The sequence below is a fragment of the Haematobia irritans genome, chromosome 4 (genome assembly GCF_050003625.1).
Source record: "Haematobia irritans isolate KBUSLIRL chromosome 4, ASM5000362v1, whole genome shotgun sequence".
Classification (NCBI taxonomy): domain Eukaryota; kingdom Metazoa; phylum Arthropoda; class Insecta; order Diptera; family Muscidae; genus Haematobia; species Haematobia irritans.
In genome coordinates this window covers 14,819,288-14,833,238 of record NC_134400.1, presented here as the reverse complement: position 1 = coordinate 14,833,238, position 13,951 = coordinate 14,819,288, and the positions used below count along the sequence as shown (strand labels likewise).

General features: G+C 37.3%; 1 protein-coding gene across 1 annotated transcript; it reads right to left on the bottom strand.

The window, feature by feature from the left end:
• Positions 1 to 4,452: 4,452 nt before the first annotated feature.
• Positions 4,453 to 5,560, bottom strand: LOC142234810 (putative ATP-dependent RNA helicase DDX43). Its single transcript, XM_075305999.1, has 4 exons — positions 5,419 to 5,560; positions 5,237 to 5,362; positions 4,982 to 5,145; positions 4,453 to 4,917 (listed from the first exon to the last, which is right to left on the bottom strand). Exons 2-4 carry the CDS (start codon positions 5,283 to 5,285, stop codon positions 4,591 to 4,593), a joined length of 540 nt encoding a protein of 179 aa, XP_075162114.1. The 5' UTR covers positions 5,286 to 5,362; positions 5,419 to 5,560; the 3' UTR covers positions 4,453 to 4,590.
• Between the last annotated feature and the right edge of the window lie 8,391 nt (positions 5,561 to 13,951).

The following is a 13,951-nucleotide window of genomic DNA, read 5'->3' as shown; positions in this document are numbered from 1 at the left end:
GAAGGAGTGCAAAGATTGGTTTAAAATGATTTCCATTATACTGAACGGTTGCTATCTAAACCATGAAGTTTCCAGCGTAATGAACAAATTTTTAAAATTTGCAAAAACCCCAATCGAAGAAAATATATTTGATGATCAAAATGGAAAAATATTTTTGAAGGAGCTAAAAACTAACACTCTGGACAATATAGCTAACTCAAGTCCATTTACAGCGGAATTCCAAGAAATTTTGTCAAATACATCAACACTACAATTGCTTGAAGTAGATGGGCTAGAAAATCCCTTATATTGTCCAGAATTTTTAGATTTTATGTTGAAAAAGTATGTTGCATTCCTACCTTTTTGGACGAACATAATTGGTTACCATGTCTCCAATAAGAAAGAACGTGTAAGTAATGGACCAATTGAGGTGCACTATAAAAATTTAAAACACCTCGTTCTCCAAGGACAAAAACATAAACTTGGCCGAGCTATTAGGTTAATGGAAAAATATTATCGGTCCATTACAAGCGATATAGATGCAATATATTTTGATTCCAAAATTCTGGAGAACATAATTCCTGGAACCAAAATCAAATCTTCCAACACAAACCAGGCTACAAAAGGATCAAATGTTTTTGGGAAAATTGCCAACAAAGACATGAAAAGTGTCAAAGAAAGTTGGAATAAGAAGGGAAAACAAAGCCGCTTAAAACAGCCAATGTTCACAAAAGAGTTCTCCGGTCTCCAAAAAATAAAGGATAAAATTGAAAATCTCGAAATCGACAGATTTACGCTTCAACACGATCATGAGTATATTAATCGCAGTTTGATAAAAACTCCGCAGTATAATCCCTACAAACTGTATTCTTATGAAACTTTGACTAACTTTAACCAGGATAGACTATTTATATGCGACCTTAAGAATGTCTACGATAAATATCTAGTTGGTCAAGTTTATGAAGACACCATAATATCATTGTTAGAATTGGAAACGTTGCGTCCTCGCCAATGGTTGCGGAATAACATTGTTAATGGATGCTTGGCCATAATTCTTAAAGAAAACAATTCCAACTACAGGGCAATGTTCAACTTCGTTGTTAGTTCCTCACTTAATCAACAATCACTATTATTTGATGATACTCAACGTAGAAACAAAGGAAATATGTTGCCTTGATCCCAAGCAATGCAAGAAAATACCCCAAAAATTAATATCCCACTATGTGAACGAAATAAATATATTAAAAAATGAAAAATGGTCGGAAAAGCAATTGATTTTCGACAAACAACATGATAATGTGGAATGCGGTATATTTATATTACAGTATGCTGAGAGATTTGTAAAGAGTATGCCTATGACAAATTTAGAAGCGAAATCCCCATACAGAAAGAGAATGCATACAAAACTTTTGGAGTATTCTAGTCTAAATATATGTTTGCATTGCTCTGCTACAAGGAATACTGCTATTGCGTGTGTTCAATGTACCAAAAAGCTTTGTTCTGGTTGTATCAGAGATTTATACTTTAAGGAAAATATAACAGACATTACATGTAAATTGTGTGAATTTGAAAATAGTTTAAAATGAATTTTAGTTTGGTATCAAAAGTAGTAGCGATTTAATCGCCTTCATCTAATATTATATTTTCATTACTTTATCATTTTCATTCCTGGTAAATTATCAATACCATTTTGTTATTGATAGTTCACTATACCTTTGATAATAAGGGGTTCGAGAAAATTTTGCTACTGAATTTTGATACCATTTAGATATTGATATCGCAATCCGTAAGGGAAAACCTTAACAGTGACTTATTTTTCTATAATTATCACTGTATTGTATATCAACCAGTTATATTTCTAATACCAATCTAATGTATTTTTCTTTCCTTAAAGAGAATTCCAAAGGACAAGTGAATTGTATCAATCGGCAATACTTCTAATACCAGGTAGTATTGATAAGGCACCAACAATTTTAATATGACCTAGATCCATAAGCCAATCTAATGTTTTTTTCTTTTTTTTCCAACGAAGAAGTGAATTGTGTGCAAAAACGTGCAAAGCACATCTTGGATTGTATGCCTACTGGGGATGCCAGCCAAGTAAAATATTTGGCAACGCGCAACGAGTAGTACCTCTTGGTTGTGTGGAAACCTACTCATTCATCATATTGTATTGTACTGAGATTTTAGGAGGACCTTTCCATCTTCTAGTGCGCGTAGGTTGTTTTATTGACTTATAAATTATTCAGCATCGATAAAAGTACACTAAATACAAATTGTTATCTATAGACCGGTACTATGTTCGGTTTTCGAGTAAAAAATCACTTTATTTTCGCGATTACTTTTTCTGAAATAATCAAAATTATACATGAAAACAAACATATTTCTTTTAAATCTTGACGAAACCTCAATGACAAAGAACGTGTGTATCAATGAAGCTATTTTAAAAAAGTAACGACGAAAATTTCAGCGCGAAAAGTACCGGCAAAAAAAGTTTGCTAAAACAGCTGTTTTTGTCTGCTGAAAAAGCGGCCAATGTACAAACATTCGCTAGTTGAAACAGCAAAACTCAATATCTATGGATTTATGACAAAAGCGAAAATACACCTTTAAGGGGTCCCAAAAACTTCTGTAGAAAACATGTGGAAAATTTTTAATATTTATGTGATAGACCTTTTCAATAGCTTTTTTTTCTACTTTACCAAATCCACCTAGCACCCCCCGATCCAAAGAAAATTAGCAATTACTGACTTAAGGTAGGTACTACTATGTTCGTTAAAAAAACTTATAAATATATAAATTCGTATATATATCTAAATTCTTCTTTTTTATAAGAGAAAATAAAGTGGAGACAATTTGGGCCAGGTGGTGCAAATCCCCCGTTTTTTCGAGTCTTCATTAACCCTCTAATGCCCCATTTTTTCTGCCAACTGATAAAATAGTCGAGGTTTGCGACATAAAAGCAAGAAAACGAAACAAGAAAAATGTATACGGAAAAATTCAGGATATGCTGCAAAGCCTCTTGAACAGTTTTAGCTAAGTTTTGTTTTAATTTTACCCATTTTTGTTGTCTTCAGGTGTGTTTTACTAAAAGCTTCCCGTTTTATCGATGACCGCCTAAAGGCGGGTTTGGGCATTAGAGGGTTAAATCAGATATGTAGATGTGTGACTGGGATGTTGTGTAAAATTCTCTTTTCGATTTTACGTTTCTTTATAAAAACATCATTTCCAATAAAAAGCCTAAACACATTATTCTAGGTGTATTTATTCATCTAAAAATCAGTATTCTATGCACTTAACTCAGTTATTATAGTAATTGGTTTACTGAAATATATTGATTACCATCGTAATAAATTAAATTACGACGGTAATTAATCTCGGCTACAAAATTGGATAAACATTGTACTCAGTTCAATTACGACCGTAATTGAAAACATCGTATATTTTAAAATCTAAGTTCGATTTTATTCGCTAAAAACAAAACTAAATCTGCAAAAACAGAATAAAATTATATATTCTTGTTACAAATTTTATTATATCCCCCATGTTCTGGTTTACGAATTCGCAAAACGCAAAATTTTTATCTGTAAATAACTTCTGAACCACTTCATATTTTGCCAAGAAATTTCTTCCTTTTAATTTCCTTATCCATAGGAAAAGTATATAAAAATTTCGTATTATATATCATTGTGGTTCGGAAACTAGCGAAAGAGGAAAATTTTGCATTTTGCGAATTCGTAAACCAGAACAGGTGGGATAATACCCCTTGATGGGGAATGATCCAATGCAAAAATCGAAAATGTTTATTTTCGGTGAAATGGATTATTAAAGAAAAGTAACCATGAAAAAATGGCGAATTTAGCGCGATAATTCCAACTTAATAATGGCCTTTAAGGTCGGCATTATGTTCGCACTATCGTCCGAAATAGTAATTTTTCATAGTTACTTTTCGATGTTAATTCATATTAAAGAAAATAAACTTCCCCTTTCAAAAATATTTAAATCTGCTTTTACTTTAATTATTTACATTGATATTAGCGGCTAAGGTAAGTACTATGTTCAGTTTTCAAGCTGAAAACCAGCTCATTTTCACGGTTACTTTTTTTAATCAATTAAATTTGAAATATTATATGTTTCGCAATCAACGCCTTGGATCTTTTCCATCCATAATTTGACCAGACATGATAAAAATATAATCGTCTTCATATATATTTTTGCACTTTTAGTTTAGTGTTTTGGTGGAAAAACCGAACATAGCACTCACCTTTAAATTAACTCAATTGATGCACAGTTTCTTGTTCCTCTAGATTTCGGCAAGACTTTACAGGAATATGTTTGTTTTCATTTACAATTTTGATTATTTTAGAAAAAGTAATCGAGAAAATAAAATGATTTTCAACTCGAAAACCGAACATAGTACCCACCTTTAACAGCAAAAATGTTACTACATACATATTTTAATAAAAAATCACCTTTAACGTTACTAATGAATATGTAATAGATTTTTATGGAATCCAACAGAAAATCAATAAAAATGTTTGTGCTAATTCATAGGTGGTTTGGAAGATTTTCCATGTTATTTACTACCACTACGACCGCAATAACTTACGCCTACTCTGCCACATTGCGTTCGATTAAATTTATGTGCTTCTTCAGCACAACGTTCTTTGGTTTTAGCAAAAGGTTCAGCCATGGTCGGGAGTCAGATGGTATATCCTGACCAGCTTCTTCAGGTATAGGAATTAATTCCGATGCTATGCCCCAATCGGATCGAGTTCTATAACTAAATATAGCACTGTTACTGTATTCTTCGATATTTCGGAACTGGAAATTGATGACATGGGTTATATCTTCTATGGCCAGGCCACGTGAGGCGATATCAGTTGCCATAAGATTGTTTACTTCACCAGAGATAATATCTGCAATAGCGAAAATCATCTAATTTTAAATCATTAGACAAATCATCAGCTAAAGCTTCCACACATTTAATAAAAATCTTTACCAAATAGAATTTTTCATTCTCTTCAACAATTTCGATTGTTTGCTCGACCAAATCCAATGATACATCACGCACAGGTATGGGATTGTTCAAATATCCAATGATATCCAATGATATCTTCCGAATCTGAGGTTCAAAACCCATATCCAAAATACGATGAGCTTCATCTAAAAATAGATAAGTAATAGTGGCTGTGTCAATAAAATTCGCTTGTACAATTTAAACGATCAGGAGTGCAGATAATAATTTCCATACTACCTCCAACACATCCAATTTGTTCACGGCGATTGCCTTCTCCATAAATCATATTCCTGAATGAATTCTGTTGTTCCCTTCTTTCTCAATTTGCATGCCAATTCACGTTTTGGCGCCAAAACGCTATGACTGTGGAATATTTTGAAGTACAACATAGCGAACAATAAAAACTCTAATATGTTTACCATTTCTGTTTGTGCTGTACCGTGAGATCTTCATTTTTAATAAAATAATAAATAAAATTATTTTATTATTCTAAATTTTGCACGACAACAAACCAATCCACCGGAGTTGCCAAAACAATCGAATTTCATTGTTACCACGTTTTCTTCATGAATGCATTTTTATTGAAAATAATTGAAGAAACATTCTCAATGTGATTTCAAGGTGTCAAAAATGGAAACCGGGATATCTTCGTCCAAAAACACTCTTGGAGCACATGGCGTACATCAAAATGTAGGTAATGACCTCCACTTTGATGTCCCATTAGCGGAATTTTGAACGAAGTCCGTTCCTGGCTTCCATGGTAGAATCTATGTTCTGCCTCCCCCAGTTGAAAACTTGGAATCCAGGATATCTTCGTTCAACAACACTGTTGGAACACATGACATACCTCAAAATGTAGGTAGTGACCTCCACTTTGATGTCCCATTAGCGGAATTTTGAACGAAGTCCGTTCCTGGCTTCCATGGTAGAATCTATGTTCTGCCCCCAGTGGAAAACTTGGAATCAGGGATATCTTCGTCCAAAAACACTGTTGGAACTCACGACATACATCAAAATGTAGGTAATGACCTCTACTTTGATGTCCCATTAGCGGAATTTTGAACGAAGTCCGTTCCTGGCTTCCATGGTAGAATCTATGTTCTGCTCCCCAGTGGAAAACTTGGAATCAGGGATATCTTCGTAAAAAAAACACTGTTGGAATACATGCCATACATCAAAATGTAGGTAATGACCTCCACTTTGATGTCCCATTAGCGGAATTTTGAACGAAGTCCGTTCCTGGCTTCCATGGTAGAATCTATGTTCTGCCCCCAGTGGAAAACTTGGAATCAGGGATATCTTCGTCCAAAAACACTGTTGGAACTCACGACATACATCAAAATGTAGGTAATGACCTCTACTTTGATGTCCCATTAGCGGAATTTTGAACGAAGTCCGTTCCTGGCTTCCATGGTAGAATCTATGTTCTGCTCCCCAGTGGAAAACTTGGAATCAGGGATATCTTCGTAAAAAAACACTGTTGGAATACATGCCATACATCAAAATGTAGGTAATGACCTCCACTTTGATGTCCCATTAGCGGAATTTTGAACGAAGTCCGTTCCTGGCTTCCATGGTAGAATCTATGTTCTGCCCCCCAGTGGAAAACTTGGAATCAGGGATATCTTCGTAAAAAAACACTGCTGGAACACATGCCATACATCAAAATGTAGGTAATGACCTCCACTTTGATGTCCCATTAGCGGAATTTTGAACGAAGTCCGTTCCTGGCTTCCATGGTAGAATCTATGTTCTGCCCCCCAGTGGAAAACTTGGAATCAGGGATATCTTCGTAAAAAAACACTGTTGGAACACATGCCATACATCAAAATGTAGGTAATGACCTCCACTTTGATGTCCCATTAGCGGAATTTTGAACGAAGTCCGTTCCTGGCTTCCATGGTAGAATCTATATTCTGCCCCCCAGTGGAAAACTTGGAATCAGGGATATCTTCGTTCAAAAACACTGTTGGAACACATGCCATACATCAAAATGTAGGTAATGACCTCCACTTTGATGTCCCATTAGCGGAATTTTGAACGAAGTCCGTTCCTGGCTTCCATGGTAGAATCTATGTTCTGCCCCCCAGTGGAAAACTTGGAATCAGGGATATCTTCGTTCAAAAACACTGTTGGAACACATGACATACCTCAAAATGTAGGTAGTGACCTCCACTTTGATGTCCCATTAGCGGAATTTTGAACGAAGTCCGTTCCTGGCTTCCATGGTAGAATCTATGTTCTGCCCCCCAGTGGAAAACTTGGAATCAGGGATATCTTCGTAAAAAAACACTGTTGGAACACATGCCATACATCAAAATGTAGGTAATGACCTCCACTTTGATGTCCCATTAGCGGAATTTTGAACGAAGTCCGTTCCTGGCTTCCATGGTAGAATCTATGTTCTGCCTCCCCCAGTTGAAAACTTGGAATCCAGGATATCTTCGTTCAAAAACACTGTTGGAACACATGACATACCTCAAAATGTAGGTAGTGACCTCCACTTTGATGTCCCATTAGCGGAATTTTGAACGAAGTCCGTTCCTGGCTTCCATGGTAGAATCTATGTTCTGCCCCCAGTGGAAAACTTGGAATCAGGGATATCTTCGTCCAAAAACACTGTTGGAACTCATGACATATATCAAAATGTAGGTAATGACCTCTACTTTGATGTCCCATTAGCGGAATTTTGAACGAAGTCCGTTCCTGGCTTCCATGGTAGAATCTATGTTCTGCTCCCCAGTGGAAAACTTGGAATCAGGGATATCTTCGTAAAAAAACACTGTTGGAATACATGCCATACATCAAAATGTAGGTAATGACCTCCACTTTGATGTCCCATTAGCGGAATTTTGAACGAAGTCCGTTCCTGGCTTCCATGGTAGAATCTATGTTCTGCCCCCCAGTGGAAAACTTGGAATCAGGGATATCTTCGTAAAAAAACACTGCTGGAACACATGCCATACATCAAAATGTAGGTAATGACCTCCACTTTGATGTCCCATTAGCGGAATTTTGAACGAAGTCCGTTCCTGGCTTCCATGGTAGAATCTATGTTCTGCCCCCCAGTGGAAAACTTGGAATCAGGGATATCTTCGTAAAAAAACACTGTTGGAACACATGCCATACATCAAAATGTAGGTAATGACCTCCACTTTGATGTCCCATTAGCGGAATTTTGAACGAAGTCCGTTCCTGGCTTCCATGGTAGAATCTATATTCTGCCCCCCAGTGGAAAACTTGGAATCAGGGATATCTTCGTTCAAAAACACTGTTGGAACACATGTCATACATCAAAATGTAGGTAATGACCTCCACTTTGATGTCCCATTAGCGGAATTTTGAACGAAGTCCGTTCCTGGCTTCCATGGTAGAATCTATGTTCTGCCCCCCAGTGGAAAACTTGGAATCAGGGATATCTTCGTTCAAAAACACTGTTGGAACACATGACATACCTCAAAATGTAGGTAGTGACCTCCACTTTGATGTCCCATTAGCGGAATTTTGAACGAAGTCCGTTCCTGGCTTCCATGGTAGAATCTATGTTCTGCCCCCCAGTGGAAAACTTGGAATCAGGGATATCTTCGTAAAAAAACACTGTTGGAACACATGCCATACATCAAAATGTAGGTAATGACCTCCACTTTGATGTCCCATTAGCGGAATTTTGAACGAAGTCCGTTCCTGGCTTCCATGGTAGAATCTATGTTCTGCCTCCCCCAGTTGAAAACTTGGAATCCAGGATATCTTCGTTCAAAAACACTGTTGGAACACATGACATACCTCAAAATGTAGGTAGTGACCTCCACTTTGATGTCCCATTAGCGGAATTTTGAACGAAGTCCGTTCCTGGCTTCCATGGTAGAATCTATGTTCTGCCCCCAGTGGAAAACTTGGAATCAGGGATATCTTCGTCCAAAAACACTGTTGGAACTCATGACATATATCAAAATGTAGGTAATGACCTCTACTTTGATGTCCCATTAGCGGAATTTTGAACGAAGTCCGTTCCTGGCTTCCATGGTAGAATCTATGTTCTGCCCCCCAGTGGAAAACTTGGAATCAGGGATATCTTCGTAAAAAAACACTGTTGGAACACATGCCATACATCAAAATGTAGGTAATGACCACCACTTTGATGTCCCATTAGCGGAATTTTGAACGAAGTCCGTTCCTGGCTTCCATGGTAGAATCTATGTTCTGCCCCCCAGTGGAAAACTTGGAATCAGGGATATCTTCGTAAAAAAAACACTGTTGGAACACATGCCATACATCAAAATGTAGGTAATGACCTCCACTTTGATGTCCCATTAGCGGAATTTTGAACGAAGTCCGTTCCTGGCTTCCATGGTAGAATCTATATTCTGCCCCCCAGTGGAAAACTTGGAATCAGGGATATCTTCGTTCAAAAACACTGTTGGAACACATGCCATACATCAAAATGTAGGTAATGACCTCCACTTTGATGTCCCATTAGCGGAATTTTGAACGAAGTCCGTTCCTGGCTTCCATGGTAGAATCTATGTTCTGCCCCCCAGTGGAAAACTTGGAATCAGGGATATCTTCGTTCAAAAACACTGTTGGAACACATGACATACCTCAAAATGTAGGTAGTGACCTCCACTTTGATGTCCCATTAGCGGAATTTTGAACGAAGTCCGTTCCTGGCTTCCATGGTAGAATCTATGTTCTGCCCCCCAGTGGAAAACTTGGAATCAGGGATATCTTCGTAAAAAAACACTGTTGGAACACATGCCATACATCAAAATGTAGGTAATGACCTCCACTTTGATGTCCCATTAGCGGAATTTTGAACGAAGTCCGTTCCTGGCTTCCATGGTAGAATCTATGTTCTGCCTCCCCCAGTTGAAAACTTGGAATCCAGGATATCTTCGTTCAAAAACACTGTTGGAACACATGACATACCTCAAAATGTAGGTAGTGACCTCCACTTTGATGTCCCATTAGCGGAATTTTGAACGAAGTCCGTTCCTGGCTTCCATGGTAGAATCTATATTCTGCCCCCCAGTGGAAAACTTGGAATCAGGGATATCTTCGTTCAAAAACACTGTTGGAACACATGACATACCTCAAAATGTAGGTAGTGACCTCCACTTTGATGTCCCATTAGCGGAATTTTGAACGAAGTCCGTTCCTGGCTTCCATGGTAGAATCTATGTTCTGCCCCCCAGTGGAAAACTTGGAATCAGGGATATCTTCGTAAAAAAACACTGTTGGAACACATGCCATACATCAAAATGTAGGTAATGACCTCCACTTTGATGTCCCATTAGCGGAATTTTGAACGAAGTCCGTTCCTGGCTTCCATGGTACAATCTATGTTCTGCCCCCCAGTGGAAAACTTGGAATCAGGGATATCTTCGTAAAAGAACACTGTTGGAACACATGCCATACATCAAAATGTAGGTAATGACCTCCACTTTGATGTCCCATTAGCGGAATTTTGAACGAAGTCCGTTCCTGGCTTCCATGGTAGAATCTATGTTCTGCCTCCCCCAGTTGAAAACTTGGAATCAGGGATATCTTCGTAAAAAAACACTGTTGGAACACATGCCATACATCAAAATGTAGGTAATGACCTCCACTTTGATGTCCCATTAGCGGAATTTTGAACGAAGTCCGTTCCTGGCTTCCATGGTAGAATCTATGTTCTGCCTCCCCCAGTTGAAAACTTGGAATCCAGGATATCTTCGTAAAAAAACACTGTTGGAACACATGCCATACATCAAAATGTAGGTAATGACCTCCACTTTGATGTCACATTAGCGGAATTTTGAACGAAGCTATTATTTTGGCACCAGGAGCGAAGTTTGTGCTTGAGGTTGTCCTCTTGTTTTACGCGGAAAGGGTGCACATACTGTTTTAAATCACAGTTTAAACAATTTGTGGTAGTAATACCTTCACATCTAAACATTAATAATTTTGTTAAACATATCTTTATTCATTATATTCGCTAAATTTGTGGTCATATTTTGTTTTTCCATAATTTTTGTGGGCACCACAGTTGATAAATTCCGTACTATTTGCATTTTATATGGTTTTTGCAACTCTGTGTCACCCTGTTATTTCGGTGGTTGTTGTAATTAAAAAAGTTACCTACGTCGGTATCTTCACGCAAGTTTGCGGCGACAAATTCGCTAGTATAAAGTCAGTTCGCGTGTTGCGGAGACGTGTTGGCATAAAATCAAAACAACTTTGACTTTTTCCGGTTGGAAGGCACAAATCCTCACTTGAAATGAATTATGTTGTTTGATAAGTTGCAATTCTGCTATATTCGGTTGATGCTCCAGCTTCTATCAGTGTTTATTCTTGATGGAGACAGCGTGTCTGGAAAAATATCTGAAAAACTATCACTTTATTCCATTTGGAAAGTCGAAAATTGTTCACCAATTTTAAGCGTAATAACTATGTTTTCAGCACTTTATTTTCGTTTTTATTTATTCTGAGACGTCGATTCTCAGAAGCGCCGTCAAATTTAAAAAATTGTTGGCAGGGGTGTTTCACAAAATATAAAATGACTCTTGTGATAATAGTGATGGCGATTGTTGTAGTGTCACTTACTTATTTATTTATTATTTAATTTATTATAATTACAAATTACAATAAACTTATTTATACGGGCACTAGCAACTAGAGGCTATCGGCCTAAGTGTCACTTACGAATCTGTGCGATGAAGATGAAATGGAACTTTGAAATGTTGGCAGCGTATAAACTATTTGGAGTAAATTAAGTTATTTGTCTAAAATTTTCCAATTTTTGTATTTCCTCCAACGAATTTATATTGAAAATTATATTTACCCTCATAATGAAAAATTGTTGCTTTTGAACAACGCTCATCCTTTGTTTATTAGGAATTAATTTTTTCGGGATTATCAAAAATCCCGGGATTCAAAATAAAAAATTACGGGATTCAGGGTTAATCCCGTCTGGAAAATCCCGGGACCTGATTAATCCTTTTTCTATATTGAAATTATAATTCATTCCGCAACTATAACATTTTTTTATATTAAAGTTGCCAGCTATTCAGGCGGGATTACTTGGCCAGATACCCTCCACTATGAAAACAACAACTAAAGGGTGATTTGTTAAGAGCTTGATAACTTTTTAAAAAAAAAAAAAACGCATAAAATTTGCAAAATCTCATCGGTTCTTTATTTGAAACGTTAGATTGGTCCATGACATTTACTTTTTGAAGATAATTTCATTTAAATGTTGACCGCGGATGCGTCTTAGGTGGTCCATTCGGAAAGTCCAATTTTGGGCAACTTTTTCGAGCATTTCGGCCGGAATAGCCCGAATTTCTTCGGAAATGTTGTCTTCCAAAGCTGGAATAGTTGCTGGCTTATTTCTGTAGACTTTAGACTTGACGTAGCCCCACAAAAAATAGTCTAAAGGCGTCAAATCGCATGATCTTGGTGGCCAACTTACCGGTCCATTTCTTGAGATGAATTGTTCTCCGAAGTTTTCCCTCAAAATGGCCATAGAATCGCGAGCTGTGTGGCATGTAGCGCCATCTTGTTGAAACCACATGTCAACCAAGTTCAGTTCTTCCATTTTTGGCAACAAAAAGTTTGTTAGCATCGAACGATAGCGATCGCCATTCACCGTAACGTTGCGTCCAACAGCATCTTTGAAAAAATACGGTCCAATGATTCCACCAGCGTACAAACCACACCAAACAGTGCATTTTTCGGGATGCATGGGCAGTTCTTGAACGGCTTCTGGTTGCTCTTCACTCCAAATGCGGCAATTTTGCTTATTTACGTAGCCATTCAACCAGAAATGAGCCTCATCGCTGAACAAAATTTGTCGATAAACACATTTCGAACCGAACACTGATTTTGGTAATAAAATTCAATGATTTGCAAGCGTTGCTCGTTAGTAAGTCTTTTCATGATGAAATGTCAAAGCATACTGAGCATCTTTCTCTTTGACACCATGTCTGAAATCCCACGTGATCTGTCAAATACTAATGCACGAAAATCCTAACCTCAAAAGAATCACCCTTTAGAACATTTTTTGTTGTTTTTATACCCACCACCATAGAATGGTGACGGGGGTATAAAAAGTTTGTCATTCCGTTTGTAACACATCGAAATATGGATTTCCGACTATATAAAGTATATATATTCTTCATCAGGGAGAAATTCTAAGACGATATAGCGATGTCCGTCTGTCTGTCTGTTGTAATCACGCTACAGTCTTCAATAATGAAGCAATCGTGCTGAAATTTTGCACAAACTCGTCTTTTGTCTGCAGGCAGGTCAAGTTCGAAGATGGGCTATATCGGTCCAGGTTTTGATATAGTCCCCATATAAACCGACCTCCCGATTTGGGGACTTGGGCTTATAGAAATCGTAGTTTTTATCCAATTTGCCTGAAATTTGAAATCTAGAGGTATTTTATGACCATAAAGAGGTGTGCCAAAAATGGTGAGTATCGGTCCATGTTTTGGTATAGCCCCCATATAGACCGATCTCCCGATTTTATTTCTTGGGCTTATAGAAACCGCAGTTTTTATTCAATTTACCTGAAATTGAAAATCTAAAGGTATTGTAGGACCACAAATACGTGTGCCAAAAATTGTGAGTATCGGTCCATGTTTTGGTATGGTCCCCATATAAAACGACCTCCCGATTTGGGGTCTTGGGCTTATAGAAACCGTAGTTTTTATCCAATTTGTCTGAAATTGGAAATCTAGAGGTATTTTAGGACCATAAAGAGGTGTGCCGAAAATGGTGAGTATCGGTCCATATTTTGGTATAGGCCCCATATAGACTGATTTCCCGATTTTACTTCTTGGGCTTCTAGAATCCAAAGTTTTTATCCTATTTGCCTGAAATTGGAAATCTAGAGGTATTTTCGGGTCATAAAGAGGTATGCTGAAAACGGTGAGTATCGGTCCATATTTTAGTATAGCCCCCATAAGA

What these genes read in the sequence shown, in the direction of transcription:
- LOC142234810 (XM_075305999.1), bottom strand. Translation starts at nt 5,285, where the DNA reads ATGATTTATGGAGAAGGCAATCGCCGTGAACAAATTGGATGTGTTGGA. An exon ending in ACAAATTGGATGTGTTGGAG is followed by an intron (nt 5,146 to 5,236) that starts GTAGTATGGAAA and finishes ATCTATTTTTAG; the next exon opens with ATGAAGCTCATCGTATTTTG. An exon ending in AGAATGAAAAATTCTATTTG is followed by an intron (nt 4,918 to 4,981) that starts GTAAAGATTTTT and finishes ATTTAAAATTAG; the next exon opens with ATGATTTTCGCTATTGCAGA.